This window comes from Punica granatum, chromosome 2, assembly GCF_007655135.1.
Source record: "Punica granatum isolate Tunisia-2019 chromosome 2, ASM765513v2, whole genome shotgun sequence".
Lineage (NCBI taxonomy): Eukaryota > Viridiplantae > Streptophyta > Magnoliopsida > Myrtales > Lythraceae > Punica > Punica granatum.
In genome coordinates, this window is record NC_045128.1 from 29,790,171 (window position 1) to 29,808,689 (window position 18,519).

General features: G+C 35.7%; 2 protein-coding genes across 3 annotated transcripts; one reads left to right on the top strand and one right to left on the bottom strand.

Annotated features, from left to right (window-relative positions):
- The first annotated feature begins 10,358 nt into the window (after positions 1–10,358).
- Positions 10,359–11,904, top strand: LOC116194751 (copper transport protein ATX1-like). The gene is made up of 3 exons (XM_031523640.1): positions 10,359–10,572; positions 11,062–11,137; positions 11,651–11,904. The coding sequence occupies exons 1-3, from the start codon at positions 10,531–10,533 to the stop codon at positions 11,785–11,787; spliced, it is 255 nt and encodes an 84-aa protein (XP_031379500.1). The 5' UTR covers positions 10,359–10,530; the 3' UTR covers positions 11,788–11,904.
- A 138-nt stretch (positions 11,905–12,042) lies between these two features.
- Positions 12,043–18,376, bottom strand: LOC116194750 (histidine-containing phosphotransfer protein 2-like). 2 transcript variants are annotated; one of them, XM_031523639.1, is made up of 7 exons: positions 18,047–18,376; positions 17,810–17,943; positions 17,608–17,676; positions 16,465–16,536; positions 13,304–13,376; positions 13,017–13,092; positions 12,043–12,226 (listed from the first exon to the last, which is right to left on the bottom strand). In XM_031523639.1, exons 1-6 carry the CDS (start codon positions 18,119–18,121, stop codon positions 13,051–13,053), a joined length of 465 nt encoding a protein of 154 aa, XP_031379499.1. In that variant the 5' UTR covers positions 18,122–18,376; the 3' UTR covers positions 12,043–12,226; positions 13,017–13,050. The 2 variants fall into 2 exon arrangements, with proteins under 2 accessions (XP_031379499.1, XP_031379498.1); XM_031523638.1 differs by lacking the exon at positions 12,043–12,226 and having other exon boundaries at positions 12,775–13,092; positions 18,047–18,371.
- Positions 18,377–18,519: the final 143 nt, after the last annotated feature.

The following is an 18,519-nucleotide window of genomic DNA, read 5'->3' on the forward strand; positions in this document are numbered from 1 at the left end:
CGTAATCTATGTCCTTCCCCTTATATATATGGAGAAGGGTTTCACATATTGTATATCTTATTCTTGAATTGTTGAAGTTATATTTGAAACGTCCATCAATTGATCCTGTTGAGGTTTGGTTTGTCGTCCTAGAATTGGATTAATCATGTGACCTCCTCAATAATTAATCTGACAGCACATTTGGACTGATCATAAAATATGTGAACAAGGTTTAACTGATCGATTCCCTTCAGCCCTATCATGTGAGTAGTGATCGGGACACCCAGCATACGTACACTGGAAAATCCTCGACTACTCGAAGCATTTTTCATCTCTGGTCGGCTCCTTGATTTGTGCAAATGCTGATACAAACTTGTGATATCATCACAAGGAAAAGCTTGCGAGAAGGAACGCTTTTTTCCTTTTCTGTTCCACTTCGTTCAAATCCTCCACATCGGGCAACTTAATTTAATCCTCTCTCTGGAGCTTGAGCTCGCAGAGCCCTAGCGGCGCAGAGCGCGGTGGTGACGGCAACAGTGATACGGTGCCATCAAGATGATGGTGGGTCAATTGGTGATGGACATGGGGATGGCAATTAACAATGACTGTGATCATGGCAAAACTAACAATCTAGAGATCAATCGTCGGGATCAAACAGCTACAGGAATAGGATTATTCTTGATTTTAATTAGTTAATCCTGTCTTGTTACGCGATCATAATTTCGTTTCACTAGTTTGAAGAATGGTGCACCAACAATGTGGTCCGGTTTAACACTAACTAGATGAAAATCCGCGCATTGCGCGAGTGCTCTTGTTAATTAAAAATGTAATTATTTTTAATTTTTATTTTGAAATATTATTTACCTGAAGATTGAATTAATTATGTCTATATATAGATTTGTATTATTTGTTCTTCGTCAATATCAATTATTGTTGCTTTGGTTGTCACTCTTTTCTCCTGTAAAAAATGATTTTGTTAAATTTAAAAATTTATAAATGTCACATGTCATATATGAGATTAGTTTCTTTCTTTCTTATCTAATTTCTTTCGACCATGTTAATGTTTTTCTGTTGAATAATATGAGTAAAAATTAATACTGAAAAAGAAAAATTAAAAATAAGCTATAAATCAAAATTCTAATAATATAAATGATTGCATCCAAAAGATTATTGAAGTAATAAAAAATACATAATTACGGCAAAGAAATCTAAGATATATAAGAACAATATTTAAGAGTTTAAGAAATCAAAGATATATAACAATATATATATACATGTAAATAAAATGTCACAACATGTAATGTGAGAGAAACTAATAACGAATATGTATTAAGTAGAAGATATATCCCTTTAAATTAATATATAATTTTGTCATATATAGATATTGTTATATTATTAGGCAACTCATTTAGAATATTATATATTAGAAAATCTTCGAATATATATTATATGAAATTACATAATTAAGGAAAAGAAATCAAAGAATAATGCCGGAAGTGATATTATAAAGTGCAATATGATATAGTCCTAATATAAATTCATCGCCTTGGAATTTTTCAAGTTATTTAGACAATATATATATATATATATTCATTTCTACCCAAGACCTCAAACGTAGGGGACAACCATGGAATACAAGAAGAACATGGATCTGATATGCATAGACTGTCAAGATAAATATGAGATCGACATGGAAGATTTATTCAAACACTTAGCCCATGATGGGCTGAAGGGAGTATATGGGTTTGAAACAAACAAAAGAAGAAAGCATTAAAATAAAAAGGAAAGAGTCTGTAAGGACTCAATCCATGCTTACACTGGAACTTACACACAGAAAGGGGGTTGGAGGATCCGGGTTATGGGAGCCGGATGTTTACATATGGGAAGAGATAAGAGAGAAAGAGAGGAAGAGTGAATTATGTGTTGCAGGTGTGTGTGCTCCTCGATGCTGGAGGAAGGGCACTCTTATAGGCAGTGGTGGATGCCTTGTCGCTGTGCAGCTTTACGCTGTGCACTCACATGCGGGGTTACTGTCGAGCTCAGTGGAAGTACTGTAGCTACAGTGACCTTTTTTGTCGCAAAAGGTGACAGGAGGCTGCTTTATGTCGGGCACGCTCGCCGAAAGGTTTTTTGTCCGTTATGGTACCACTGTGAGTAGTGGTGGGACGCTTCCGGAGATTGCGCTGATTGTGTCGGGGCATAGCCTTTTGAGCCGAAAGGTTTTTTGTCCGGTAATGATCCACGTGTCTGAAACAGTGGGCGGATGCTCTCGGTTGCTGGAGGCTAGATGCCGTATTGGCGGTGATCGCGCTGAGCTTCTAGCAAGAACTCCTCTTCGAACTTATCAATCAGGAAGGCATGTCTTGTGCTGAACCCTGGTTGAGCTGGTAAGTCGACGAGAGAGATGTGCAGGAAGACTCTTTGGCAGTTACCTGAGAACTGGAGAACATGCTCTGGGTATTTACGCCAGTGCCATTCGTTTACCTGAACCCAGGCTCGCCAGTCGCTGATCTGGTTTGTTATCGGTCCTTCTGCTGGCCAGAACTTTACCTCCGGGGTGAGAATGCTCCTCGAACTTACCGGTGAGATAAAAATGTAATGGATAGCAGGTTGGACTTTTATGGGGGATATCCACTCCGGTGGAGAGGATTCTATGCTGATGAAGAGGCTGGACGATCGATGCAGGGACCTTTTGATTAATCCCCAAGCATTTTCTCCGAAGAGAGATTGGTACTCCGGTCGATGTTCATCCTCTGGTTTCATAATTATGGATTTGAGAACTCCATATTTCAGGAGATCACAAAAATCAAAATGGTGATTATAAAATTTATCTTTTAAGGGGAAAACATAAAAACTTATCCTGGGAATCGAGAATTCCAGGATATGCCTGCAACCATTCATGAGTAGGATGTCAGTTCTTTCAAAATCATCATCTTCCTCGTGTTGGTCACAGGGTTTTGAAAAATCATTTTGAAAATGGTTTTTTCTTTCCCAATTCCAAAACCATCCGTCAATTCCTTTTTGTGAACATGCACAGAAATGAAGGAGTTTTTTGAAAAAGGAAATGGTGGTTGTATTAAAATCCTAGAGACTTGTCTCAGAAATTTTTAAGACGATATCTTCAAGAAGTTTTGAAAGGAACAGGATCTCTCCTGCTCGGGGGAAGGCGCCACTGAGAGTTACCTCAAGGGGTTTATCCCAAAACAGTTTTTCAGTCCGGCTTCCGATGGGGGGAACCACAGACTGATTTATCGATGGAGTTGATAAGGACTCCAAATCCTGCTTTAATTTTTTATTTTCATCATCAAGAGCGCCTTTTTCTCTGAGGCAGGACTCAGAAAACTCTAAGACTTCTATTCTTTCCGCACAGAGGCTTTCTATTTCTTTTTTGAAGCCTTCATTTTCTTTTTCAAGAATACCTCTCCTTTTATCGCTCTTTTTCAATTTTTTCATTAGAGCATGATTTTCTCTTTGCATTTCTGCAAAGTGCTCTGTGAAATTATCGAACTCTACTAACCTGTCTTGGAGGAAAGCTTGAGTCTGAGCTTTTTGGAGGGATAGCTCTTGTTGCAGCGAATCGATTTTCAGGCAAAGTTCCTGCTGCAAGGACGCTTTGCTGTTGCTTTGTTCCTCCATGTGGAGAACCAATGCATTCATGGATTCCTCACCCTTTTGAGGATTCTTTACGGAAGACCATAAATCATCCAAGATGAGTTGTTGCCTGTGGTCAGGCCGCCAAGCCGTGAGGCCGGACTTTATGCAGAATCGCTTTTTTGGAGGCAGATCCTGATGTTTATAGGTTTTGTTCCTGGAGGAGGAACTTTTATCGACCTGGTCAAACCAGGGGAGATCCATGTTCCTGTATGCAGACATGAAACAATGGTTATGGCAGATTAATATTTAAATGGACTCTTACAGGAGCCTGTAAAGCCAGGTGGCCTACGAATAGCTCATAATCCTCCCGGGTTTTTAAAGTGGAGTTGATGTGCTGAAAACAAGGTTTTGTATTGCATCGAGGGATCTCTTTGCAATGCTTGTTAAAATAGGCACACAACACATGGGATACAGGATGATCGATGAGGGCACAGATTTTGTGGATGTATGTGGTGAATATACGATCCATGGAGTCCGTTTCCCCGTCCTGTATATCCTTTTGAATTTTCTCAAGACTTTCGTCTTGCCACAGTTCTAACAGCCAATGGTGTAACCACTCTTGAGCAGATTCCACGGCCATTTCCTGCGCAAAATACATCAGTCTATCTTGTAAATGCATTTGTCAGGGACAAAACAGAATTTTATTTTGTTTCCAAGCCTGTGCGTCTCAATGCCAGATGCTGTGACAAGAAACGGTTTTAAAAGCTGGATGAATGGGGTTCCTAGGATGACCTCATGATTAAGGCTTTTCACTAGGAGGAATGATGTTTTGTACCGGACTCTATTTTGTTCAACTTCACCCTCGCTCAACTTATGCTGGATGTCGAGCTTAGTACCACTGACCGAAGAAAGTGATTCAGTTGTTTTTTCATAGAATCTGGCAGGAATGAGTTGTTCACGAATGCAGTTTTCGTCTGCACCTGTGTCAAACAGAGCAGTTGCATCAATGAACAAATTATGGTTTATGACAAGCTTGATTTTGATCAACCACCTGTTAGGGGAAGGTTCCCCTATCATGGTTAAGGCTTTCTGCTGGTCATTTTTTGGTTGGTCCAGGGCCAGAGTGTCTTCTGGGTTTTTATCCTGGGTCATGAGGACTTGTCTAGAGCTTCCTGCTTCTGCAGCGAACTCTTCGAGCCGTCCAATTATGGTGGAGTGCTGCTGTTGTTCAAATCTGAGACAAGCAAGCTCACTCCTGAGATTATCGATTTCTTTTTGGGCATCAAACGAGGTTATGTGAGCTCGTCTTTTGCCATGTCTTTTCAGGATTTCTGATAAGTTATAATTAGGGGTTTTGGTCTCGCCTTCGAGAGTGCCCTGACATAACTTCTCAAGATATTGTGTTCTTAACAAAGGGTTTTGGATTTCTCCTGCTATCTCAAGCAGGAATTCTTGGTCCTTAGTTAAGACGTTTATCGATTTTGATTCTGACGACTGTTCATCAGTCGACCAGTCAAGTTCATCCATCTGCAGACTCTCCTCGCTGGCAGTCGAGAAGTCCGTTTCAGAGTCGGATAACTCTGTCAACAGATTGCAGATTTGGTCTTTTATGTCATCATCAATTGCCAGTTGATGAATCTTTTTGTTGAGGTAACAATACCTCTGGGTATGGCCAGTTTTCCCGCACTTGAAACACTTAAAGGGGGAGATGGACTTTCCCTTTTCCTTTTCAGTGACATGTGGTTTTGAGGGAACCCTAGATTTTTTATGGAAATGTTTGGGCTTATGTTTTCTGCTGCAGTCCCCACTGCAGGTTATGGTTTTTTCGACCTTTTTGTCGACCTGAAAAGAGGGATCGAATTGCTGGCAGAAGCTGCCAAGCTCTTTCCTGGTCTGGGCCTTTTCAATTTTCAATTGTTTTTGGAGTTTGTGCTGAGTACACATTCGGATACCTTCCTTATGGATGAAGCTGATGAGCTCTCCATAACTCAGTTCTTTGTAAGGTATCTGGCAATGATTTATGGTTTTGATTTCGTTTCGGACTTGTTCTCCTAACAAGGTTGGCAGACCTGCTAAGAATTTTTCTTTCCAAAACGGCTGGTTACAATCCTCCCTAGACATGACCCTAGTGAGGAAGGTATCTTTATACTGTCTGAAGTCAGACAGCCTTTTGCATTTTAGGTTTGACAGCAGCTCTAGGTTTTTGTCTTTGAGGTGAGAGGGGTCTCCTACGAAGTGTTGGGAGATGGCAAAGACTAGAGTTGCTACGGCGTCAGGAATGTCTTCGTTGTTAGCATCCCAGATGATCTCACCAGATTCATCTGTCTTGACGCTGGTCAGGATTTCATTTTGTTGGAAGGGAGAAAGGTAGTTGTCCCACCATCCCTTCAATTGGCCAGTGAACCCTGCTATGAGCATGTGTGCTATGGCTGGGTCCGACAATCGGGTCTGGGTCTTGTAAGCATTTGACACCATCGTCATTTGCTGCAAGACACTGAGTATGTTGTACTCAGATTGCCCGTCTATGTTCCATTCATATATGGCATTGGCACTATACCTATTCTGGACAATGTTTGGTTTTTCTTCCAAAACTAGGTCTGGTGCACTTATGGTAGTGTAGTAGGGTTTTTGGGGTTCCTTCCACACTAAAGCTTCTAAATCTCCAGAATTATGAATGGCGTTAACGACATTCGAGCCCTGAGACTCTTGTGTCTTGATTTTTGTTGCTCTTAATGGGGTTCCTGGCTCTTTTTCTGAAAGAGGAGTTTCCGGGATGACCATTTTTTGCAAGCTTATGGATGGGGAATTTTCTTGGAGATTTATGGATTTTAATCTTCTCTCTATTTCCTGCCTAAACTCTTGCTTCCTAGAGATAGGAATTTCATGAGGTTTAAAGGGAGGTTTTTTGAGAGATTCTATGGGTGCAGGTCTTAATTGGCTTGGACGACTAGAAGTCCCTACCTGGTTGGCTACAGGCTTGGTGATTTCTTGTTCTATCCTATCCAATTGGGAACCTATGGTGTGGAGACACTGGTTTGTGAAATTATTTTGTTCAAAGATGTTTTTTATATCTTTGGGTTCCAGTGAATTGTCCACTTTCATTTTGAAGGGAGAGGCCTTGACCTCTGCTTTTTGATGGGTTATTTGGATGGTTCCTAAAGGTGGATGTGTGGACTCAACCGGGTCTGCATTCGCAAGATCCCACTTTATGGTTTTCTGAGTTACACATACCATTCTTTTAGGTGCGAAATGATTTTCAAACCAATCCCAAAATAGGATATTGTTGGAGTTTTTTAGCATGAATGCTGTCCATTCTACCCTGATATGAGATTTGGTATATTCTTCGGAGAATGTCTCATGGAGCCATCTCCTTTTATGGTCATTATGGGGTGCTAGGAAATCACTCCTAAGCTTATCGTAATCTATCTCAAATTTCTTGACTACTGTGTCTACCCTAGGGACACCTGACACAGACAGTGCTATTTGAGATCTACATTCAGCTAATTTTTGGTTTATTCTATCCTGAAAAGAATCTCTATTCCTTTTGTTGATAGAATAATTATCATTTATGTGATGAGAACCTACGCATGCATGTGGAGGAAAATTTTTAAAAAGACCCATATTTTTAAAACAGAATAAACCTTCCAGTCTATCAGACATTTATCAAGACTTTCTATACTTTTGCATATCAGTTCCCTATCCTTAAGGTATTCCATACCTATCCTAGACGAAAGCTCTACAGATCTAATAGAACCATCAGCCTAGAAGGTAGTTCAAAGATGCTATACCGTATCAGATACTCCTACCCAGCTTCTCTCAAGATCAAGATTTAAGACTTACCTGGATGAACGGCAGATTCCTCACACAGTGTTTCCCGTCAGATCCTAGCACATCCCTAACCAACTGCTATACCTGGTTTTAACAATAATAGTAGGGAGACAAATTCATAAAACTCACCTCTTTCTAAGGATCTATATCCTTATCCCAACTGCTGTACCTAGACGAACGATAATGCAAAGGATAACTCTACTCCAGTCGATAACCTCCATCTACTTAGACGGTGCTCATAACACTACCGGGATTCTTTCCAATTTTTACCCTGAAACTGCCCTAACCGTCGGGACTTACAAACGGGTACACCTTAGGACTTCCCCCCGGGTTACTACAAACGGTGAATGTGTAGGGTCCATTAGAGCGACTGGATGGACATTAGAGCCTATTGCATTATTTCTTATGCCAGCATCAGTTCATTGTGATAATGGATCTAGACTCCTAGAGAGAATAGTGATCTATGCCTTCTTCCTATCGTGTTTATACCAGCTTCAGTTCATTGTATAGGATATGCAAGAATACACTATTGGGAGAACGCTACATGAGTTTCTACCAGCCATGAAGGCGGTCCTAGATGATATGACCTACGAGATCTACATGGATCTAAGTACCTTAAACGGAATATACATCCTATCCCCACCTATTCTTGAGAGCTATTACGTGAGAGCTATTATATGTAGGGCATAGTAATGTTTTGATAATATTACTATTACTAATTACCCCATCCAATTGAAAGAAATAATTAACGGAAATAAATGAAAGAATAATTGGAGTACAAGTGCTCAATGATAAAAATTATCTGTTTCCTATATAAGAGATTACCTTTCTAATAGTTGTTCAGTTTATAGAATTTGTAGATTGTTGCGCTTTGGTGCCCCGGAGAAGTTGAAAGATTGCATTGTCCTACATCTTTTCCCTGAAGAGGTAACCTCAAAACAAAACAAAAAAAAAGAATACGAATGATGTAATAATTTATATAAATTAGTTTATTGAACATATTTTTTCATTCTTGAAATATCAATTTTTAACATGAAATTTTAAAAAATTTATCATGAATATAAATCACTGACTAATTTTAAAAAATTAAGCAAAAATAATACTTAAAGAGTAATAACTCAATATCTATTTTATGGGTAAGATTAGCGCAAAGTTTTCGGCTCACATATGTAGAAAAAATACATATAATAAGATATAACAAATGAAAATAAAGCAAATTTAAACCGTAAAAGTCGTCGCAAAAGTATTGATTTATTGCATTTATTGGGCGATACTCCATATTGTTTTCTTTTAACAAATCCACGCATTATGTTCAATTCAGATTTTTCATGCGGTACATACATATATTTATAGTTTTATATATATATATATATATATATATATATAAGAGGGGTTTACAATGCAAACGAATTCAATACATATATATATATATATATGCATATATGATACAAACAGCATCTGTGCATCTATATACATGTATGATGTATGCACATATATAATGTAAACGGTATAGGTACATTACAATATATTTTTTATAATCTATTTACTTGTAAACGGGATCTACCTCTATATTGAATAAACGACATATATATTTTATGTTAGGTTATATATGGATATAATCTTTATATTTTACTGTATATGCATATATTCCGTTGCGCTATATGTGGATATAATTTATATAATCTACTATATAATTAAATTAGAAAATATCATGAATATATTCAATCAGAATAATTTATATGAGAATATTTTGTTGATAAAAAATTTACAAATTTCCTTAATACATAAGTGCAAGGCTGTCAGAATCGCAATTTTAACTTGAATTAGTCGACGATCGTGGAATCATGAATCATAGAATTGAATTGTGAATCGTAATATTCTACCTGTAATTAAAAAAATACATATATATAAAAACTAAATCACAGTTCATAACTCAAAATCTCGAAATAAAAATAAAAAGCTAATAACATAACATAGGATAAACAAACAGATCGAATGTTATCCAAATCTTCATTGCCAACACAACATCATCAATGCACATCACAGCAACAGCGAAGAGCACGAAGCAGATAGCAGCACATAGCAGTGCGTGAAGGACGATTATTACAATCGACAATTTCAACAGAAGGAGGAAAGTGACGATTTTAATCCGCAATTTAAGTGGGGATGAAGGCAATTTCAACTGGAGAAGATAAGATTTAAGCAATGGGAGAAGTTAGGGTTAAAGTCTTTTCTTTCTTCGAAATTTCGACAGAGCTCAAAAGTTAGAAGTTGATTCTCCATTCTTTCGTCGATCAGTAAAAGAGGAAAAAAAATTTCAGTCGGCTGCTCTATGGGCCAAATAACTGGACTAGGATTGGTCTAATTTTTAGTTTTGAACCTAATATAGGATCAGTAGAATCGTACCGATTCTACAATTCTACGACTTTGGACGCGATCCTACCACGATTCTAAGATTTTTATTCTCGGAGTGAAATCGGAATCACTAGTCCCGTTGTGAATCGTAGAATTGTGCGATTTTACGATTCGACTCGCGAGTCTAACAACCATACATAAGTGATGGTGTAGTAAAGCGAGAGTACTTTGTTTCTTATTTTTGATGATGTGACGACGTGAGAGTTGTTTTCATATATATATATATATATAGTAACGGGATAAAAAGGAAACATTTTGAAAGTTGATGTACATTAATGTAACAAATTAAATGTACAGGACTTTAACTGGAAAATATCAAAGTTCAGGGACCTTATTGGACATGAAGATCAAGGTGCCGAGTTTACCAAGAAATGACGCCACCTGCCACACATGCAACCGACCATAAAACAGCTCCAAAATCAGATTTTGGTGGCAATAGCGGCTTCGAAAATCAGCCATGTCTCAGGTACTCCTGCCCTCGAAGATCTTCCCAGCTCTGTTATGTTTGCTGGGGACTTCGTCACTCTGGGTTCCCCTTCTGCTCATAGATTGTTCTTTTCATTTTTTTTTGTTTTGTTTTCTTCTTTTGTTGCTTCTGGGTGGCTTTATATGTGGGGTTGATGTGTGGAGATTGTTCTGATCGTGGCAATTGATGAAGTAGGCTCAACCGGACCTTGAATTCTGAGTAGATTAGGGCTGGATTTAGTTTACTAAATGGTTGATTTGAATCTCAGAATTTCCGGGATTCAACGAGAGGTGCTGTCGTAAATTTTGATTTTCTCTTGCAAATGTTCATGTTCGGTGCTAATAAGCTGTCGATTTTGTTGGCTGCAAACTATCACTCCATTTATCTCAGATCAGCAATTTTAGTGTTTATGTTCTGTTTTTCGATTCATGCTGTCTGATTGTCCAAACTCACGAGTTTTCTTCTAGTAGGCTGGAATTCAATTTCAAAGTATGAGTTGTAACTTAATGAGTCGCTATAATCTGTGTGGAACGCTGACATAGTCGGGTCTTTTTATGTGAAATGATTCATTTATGGAAATAGACCAGCTCAGTTACTGATATGCATCGGTGATAAGAGACACATATGTTTGCATAGATCAGTAGAAGTGCTTGTCTGTTTACTGCTGAAATCTTGCAAGTGTAATAAAACTTAAAGCTATTGGTTTTAGAAGGACTTGGAAAGGAGATACACAATTCTCACTCCTGTTAACCTTTTGTGGTAATTTTCTGCTTGCGCAGACTGTTGTTCTCAAGGTCGGGATGTCATGTGAAGGGTGCGTTGGAGCCGTGAAAAGGGTTCTCGGTAAACTGGAAGGTACGTTCTGCTTGGTTGAATAGTTATTAGTTTTGTACTTGAAGGAACAATGAGCCTGAACGAGATTTTATATTGACATGGAGGTTGATCTGTACCGCACCCTTTCTCCCTTTTTCCTGTGGAAAATGCTCTTTCCATTTGGCTCTAGATGACAGTCCAAGCTTCTGTTGTCTCCACTGAAAGACGCACGCATTCCCTTTTGCTTTCAATCTCTTTAGGGTGAAAAAGAAGGTTATGTTCCCATGCTCTGATCAGTGAACACGTCTTCTGGGGTGCGACCCGACACTATTCATCTCGTTTGTTTTTCAAGATCAAGAAAAACGGGTAGAATCAAACAAATCTTAGAAATAAACATCACCCGAGATGCAACACATAAATTATATCCTTATGTACCATTTCCCTGAAAATTAACAGAAAACGGGAATAATCCCTACAGGTATCTGGTTTTATTGGTAAATGTTTAGTTTTCCTTGATGGTAAAGAATGGTAACAGTTGCCTTCTTCACATGTCAGGGGTTGAGTTGTATGATATTGATCTGAAGGAGCAAAAGGTGACCGTGAAGGGGAACGTCCAGCCCGAAGCCGTTCCTCAGATGGTTTCAAAGACAGGAAAAAAGACGACCTTCTGGGAGGAAACTGAGGCTGCGTAATAATGGAAAAGCTGAGATTGCCTTGTAATAATGTCCATGTCAGTTCTAAGTAAATCTATTGAGAAGTTCGTTGGCTTTTCATTGATGAATGTAAGGCGTGATCTATGATGTGGTGACTGCAGAAAGTGTCTTCACTATTTTAATTTAATATAAATTAAATTAAAATAGAGTAATTACAAATTAAAATTAGGTGTTCATTGTTCACGCATTCGCATCAAAATTGCTTAGCTACATCTGCATTATACAGCTAGAGGAACACCGGATAATCCTAACACAACCTGTGGTATCAAATCTTGTTCAGTGGATAACGGTAAGGCTGTACATTGTCCTGTCGCGCACGTAAGATTATCCGGACTACTCATATTGAATTCACTGGACCGTGTAGGCTGTTCGAACAGTTCTCTGCAAACCTATGCGTGCATGCTCGGAATTGGGTTTACTGCAAAGATGTATGTCAACAAAGCTCGTTAATTCAAAGAGGTGGCTACCATAAAAACGGACAACTAATGAATTCAACACACCCTTCAACCTCACCTTGAATAGGGCAATAATTTTGGTGCATGAGAGGAGCGCTCGTTAAGGCCAACCTAGGGCTGCTATGGCTCGGGGATCTCGGTCTAACTTGGGCTTCGGAGTTTTTGTCATGGGGTCAATTAATTCCTAGGTCCATTGCCGGTAGCCGACTCGACTTGCCAATGTTACCCAAGTGGGCAGGACATGTGGACCAAGAAAGATCAGGGAGCAAGTCGTTTTTGTCATGGGGTCAATTAATTCCTGGGTCCATTGCCGCAGGTAGCCAACCCGACTTGCCAATGTTACCCAAGTGGGCAGGACATATGGACTGAGAAAGATCAGGGAGAAAATATAACCCGTGTGTATTCGCGAGTACATGCCATTGCCTTTGCAAATGTATCCTTTTATGGATAGATCCGACCATCCAACTCCAACCTAGTCGAGGGTTTATTGTGCTTTTTGGATACCAGGTGGTGCGCATTAAGAAATTTCATCCGCAGATCTTGTAAACACAGATGCATAAGTTGGTACAATTTCTTGGAGATATATTCAGTAGACACGAGAAGGAAACACCATATAAGTTCTTTGCTCATATTACATTAACTACCTACATATCTTTATAGCCAAATGCAACGCGAACCATCGATCATAACTAAAACACGTACAGTAATTTAACCCATGCAAACATAGGCCGAATATTGTAAACAAGCACAAACCTGGTACCGCGCTCGATGATGCCGCGTTTGCATTTCACGATTTGTCCATGTTAAGAGACGTGATCTTGCGCTCCAACTACACGGAGAAGAAAATATAAATTGTCACGTAGTCCAGAGATAAGATTATCAAACTTATCCAAACGTCGTGCATGTATAACATGCATTGTGAGTAAACATGGATCCGTACTTCTTCCTTTCAAATAATCAAGCAAGTTTATGTGTGTATATATATATATATATTTTTATAAGTATGTGTATATATATATATAGCGGTAAATGTACATTACCTCGAGTATAGTCGCCAATCTGTCCTTAGCAACCTGATATTCCCGGTTGAGTCGTTCCAATGCCAGGACGCACCTAATAAATTATACAGTTAATGCAATAGTACAATCTATCCATATCCATATATATAAAAGTAAAATTGTATCCTATTGTAATAAATGCTCTCGCATTAATAGAAAAAAGTTATTACAATAATATATTAAAAGATTAAGAGAATTAATTTAATCAAGTCAAGCTCAATTATGAAAACTCAATATCTTCTTTGCTTATTAGAAATGACCCAATTTAAAAAATAAGTGACAATTAAGAATACTAACAAATAATTATTTAATTAAATATTAACCTAATTTCTATTATAACGGTAAAATTATTGTAATATGCGAAATTATGATAATATGAAAAAATAAAAAAAATAAATACTTGAAATAAGACTTTCATCAAATTTTGTATTTAAAGAATACGTAACCAATTTTGTGTGAATATCTATAAAAATATGTATACTATACAATTATTAGATAAATATATAATGCATCAAGACCGTTAGTTAGAAAATATATGCGGGACCATTGAAGCAATTAGACTAATTTTATTAATTGATCGCCGAAGGAAACTTCAAATTAACTTTTAGCATGTTCTATTGTATTAAAAAGCAAATATATTTTTCAAAAATCAGAATAATTGTTATAACAAAGGATATATATGCGTGTTAAAGATGAAGATATATATAGAATACCAAATAATATAAACACTACAAAAGAAATTGATGATATACAAAATTTTTAATAATATCATGACCATATAAAAGAAAAAATTTGTAACAAAACGTTGTTAGCTAATAAACGTAAAATAAAATTTAAAGATTAGAATGTTATAAACAATATTTTAGAAAACAAGTTTATATTATAATTACAAAACTCAATATATATGATAAATTTATATTAACAGTTAATTTAAAAATATATATGATTCATATTAATTGAAATAGAAATTATTATTATAATAAGTTTTATTAAAAAATTATTGAAGATTATTTTTTGAATATCAAATTTTGAAATTGAAAATTGTTATAATTTTGGATAAGAAAATTCATGTTTAAAAATTTAAATAATTACAATAAAAATGATATAGAGATATACAAACATAAACTTATGCAACGCATAGGTCATTAATTACCTAGTATATATATAAAGTTATATCTCACCCTATTAAATAGAGTTAAAATAGTAAATATAAAAATAAAGTTTAAGTTAATTTTTATCAAAAAGTTAAAAAAGAAAAAGACAAAATATATAATGTCTCCCACCCTGTAAAATCGAGTTAAAATAGTAAATGAAGTTATCTACTACCCTACTCACATCTTATTAAATAGGTTTAGAATGCTAAATAATATTATTTCCCACCCTACTAAATAGAGTTAGAATGGTAAATACCAAAATAAATTTTAAGTTAATTTTTATCAAAAAGTTAAAAAGGAAAAGAAAAAAAAATTGTATTTATCTTCCACCCTATTATTAAATGGGGTTGAATATTAAATATAAAAATAAAATTTAGGTTAATTTTTATTCAAATATTTAAAAAATAATAATTAATATTTTTATTAAAATAAATTTTACGTTATAAGTTATTATTAACAAAAACACATTAACTAAAAATATGTGCATTGCACAGGCCTAACATCTAGAATTACTACAATAGACTAAAGGGAAAAGGGCTTTTGACGAACTTTTTTGGGATCTTGGGCGACCCTTTTAGGCATTGGGAAGTAATTATAATTAATGTATGAAATATCTCTAAATTACATCATGAAATAACAGAGTATACTAGATAACATTAACAGATATATTTCCCAAAGTGAAAAAAGATAAGTCTTGGTGTTGCTATGCACATGATCCTTCATGTAGGAAATCAATATTAATCATAAAGTATAACCATTGTACATGCTAATATAAGATTTTCACATAGTTACAAATATTTCCAAACGACGACTAATGTAGATTTTTGAAAATTAAAAGAGCGTTAGAATTATGATTAAAAATTGATGAAAAGCCACAGTGTTTCAAATAATATATATATATATATGATATTATCATTTATATATTAATGAAATGAAAATCATTTTATCTTATTGCATTTGATTTTTATTTTTTAACGTTATTTTAATTTCTTTCTGATTGAATATAGATGTGAATGAAAGTTATATTTTCAAACATCACATATTATGTAATAATACAATAATATTGTGACAATTATGTATCTACTTGCATTATGCCTTGGTGTTGGATTTAAATTTTATTTTTAAAACTTTTTATGTACACTATAAGATGGCAAGTAACTATATAATGTATTTATTTATGACATGCGCTCCGGTCCGAAGTGAATAAAGTTTATTTAATTTTCAATGCTGAAAATATCATTTATTAATTTGGAGATAAAATGAAAAACTTAAGAAATTATAACTTTTTTTGGTAGCTGCGAAACTATAACTACTCAGGAAGCACTTTTACTATGAATAAATTCATAAATCAAATTCAAAGTAACTCAATAAAACTAAATGGGAAACATTTTTTAGAATTAATTAGTGTTTATATTAATTTTTGTATCATCATGCTCACTGCCTAAAAGATCATTTGTTTGAATTTTTTTTAATATTACCAAAGAAATAGTTCCCTCAGTAATTCCCGAGGGAACCTTCCCTCAGTAATTTTTATTAACTTTATTTAATATATTATTATTATTATTATTTTAAAAAAACTTTTAAAATTTTATCAAGGGATCATTGATTCATTTCCCTCAGTAAATTTTTTTGAAATTTTTTAGTATTAACGAGGAATAAATATTTGGTAATTCCCTCAATAATTCCTTGGTATTACCGAGAGATTTTTCCCCCAGTAATTTATTTTATTTATTTTGAATTTTAATATTTTTATTTTTATTTTGTATTACCGAGGGAATTTTACCAATGAATATGTTCTCTTGGTAAATCTGCAGTTTCTAGTAGTGAAAAATGGCCGAATTTTCAATAAAATCCTTAATAATGCAATAATATGCAGGATATTCAATTACATTATAATATTTTATTCATATAAAAAATATAACAAAATATGGAACAATATAATAGTAGTCAATATAATTGATGGCTGTGTTAAATATAATAGTTTCTCACCCCTCCCTTGATTCGCGGTTAATAGCTTTTGCTAGGTCAGCACATCCAAGTACCATTCCACGAAGACCGATGCTGAAGAAGTGGGAAAAGTAAGAAAGAGACCATAGAAAACTTTCCACGAGTTCAATTATTTCAAGAATTAGATGACAATAAAAAAAAACTATTTCAAGTATAGCAATAGCAATATGATTCATTACGGGGAATTAAATACACTTAATAGCTTTTTTAGTTAAAAAGGCTTTTAATGGGATTAATTAAGTGAATGAAAAGAGAAATTAAGAGGGAAAAAAAAGGTATGTGAAATCTCATTGATTGGAATTGAAGGGGATATGCAGGTTTAGATTATTCCATGAAAACTTTAGAGAAAATATCACGGGGGTTAGAGTTGAAAAAAGAAAAAACAAAGCAACATTTTTTTTTTGGGTGAATAAAGAGAAATTGCATTTCGTTTTCTAATAAATCAAACCCCTTTTAAATAAATAAAAAAAATCAAACCCCTCTTGGAGAAGTTGATGAAAGTATCATGCGATAGAACTCGTCCTCATCAAATATCAATTTTTCTAGACAGTGGTAGACAAATGCATCTTCATCTCGGAATATGTTAATAATCTTGGGCTTGTATCGGTTATGACCGTTATAAAATATACCTAACACGATGTCTAGAAGAATGTATAGTCATAACGGTTAATCTTAATTAAGTTTGTCAAAGAATCGAACAACACAGTTTATCTTAAGTTTTCAAAGAATCGTCCAACACGCATGGGCAATCCTTTGTGTTGTTAATTGTCCATCGCCTGTTCAATTATTAGAACAAAAGATCTTGAAAGACATTTTCTTCACGTATTCTCAAAATGATGCCTATTTCGGAAATATTCCCGCTTAAACGCTCTTTGAACAGCATATAAATGAATAGAAAATAAAACATTCTTCATTAAGAAAAAAAATATGACATAACGGTTTGCCTCCAGTATCTTTGTGATCACGCACGTGCGTGATCATGATGCCTATGAACAGTACAATTAGAAGATTAATTTTTAAAACTCGATAATAATCAACCGCCATGAGCATATACATCGCCGGTATAGAAAGAACCATATAAAAACGGAAGAACTGTATAAATGTTTCAAGGTAGCTGATGCATACCTTGAGCTGCTCCCTTTGAGCTTTATATTGTACTCGAGAATATCATTGAAGTCTACAACGGGAAAATGCCTGTAAAAATATAATACATAAATAATTATGTAAAATCAACATATAGAACTATATAGATGCCAAAGAATAATAGAAAGCTTTTTCGGGTTTAAATAACAATGAAATTAAAGAGCTAATAAATAATATTACGTACAAGGCCCTGTGAAGACTATTCAGGAGCCTTTCGGCGTTGGAGCAGAAGGCCAAGGCCGTTCGCAGGAAGAAGAGAGGGTTGCCTGTGTCCTCCTTCACCTTGTAAAAAATGTCGAAATACTTGTCCAAGATGCCCTAGACAATATGCAAATCATAATTATACGATACGTGTGTATGATATATATAGTACAGTGAATTACTGGCCAGAACTACGCATGATGATGAGTCGTTTGCGTACCTGTTGTTGAAGGGAGGTCACAAGGCTGCTAAGTTGATTGGTAAGAGATTCGAGATCCTCACAGTCGTCGGCCATTTTCGGAGAGTGACGAAGAATCTTGAGGAGACTGTTTCAGAAACTATATAGTCACCATACAGTAGCCGAGGGATAAAGGGGAAGAGAAAGAAACCAAAGTGGTACGTTGAGGTTCGGCATCTCTTTTTTCTAGATCAGGTTCCAGTCTTCTTAATCTACGATTGGCAGAATTTTATTTTTTAATACGATGATTCAATTAAATTTGAATTAGTCGAGACTTATTTGATTCTGAATATCGAATAGTGTAGACTGAAAGAAAGGGAAAAGAGAGAGAGAGAGAGAGAGAGGGCGTGTATTGTGTGAATGCATGACTGGCAGCAGGGGAAAAGGTTTTTAATGGGGAGGTTACATAGCTAAGCCCTCCTAATTGCGATTTGCATGCAATGGCGCAATCTTCT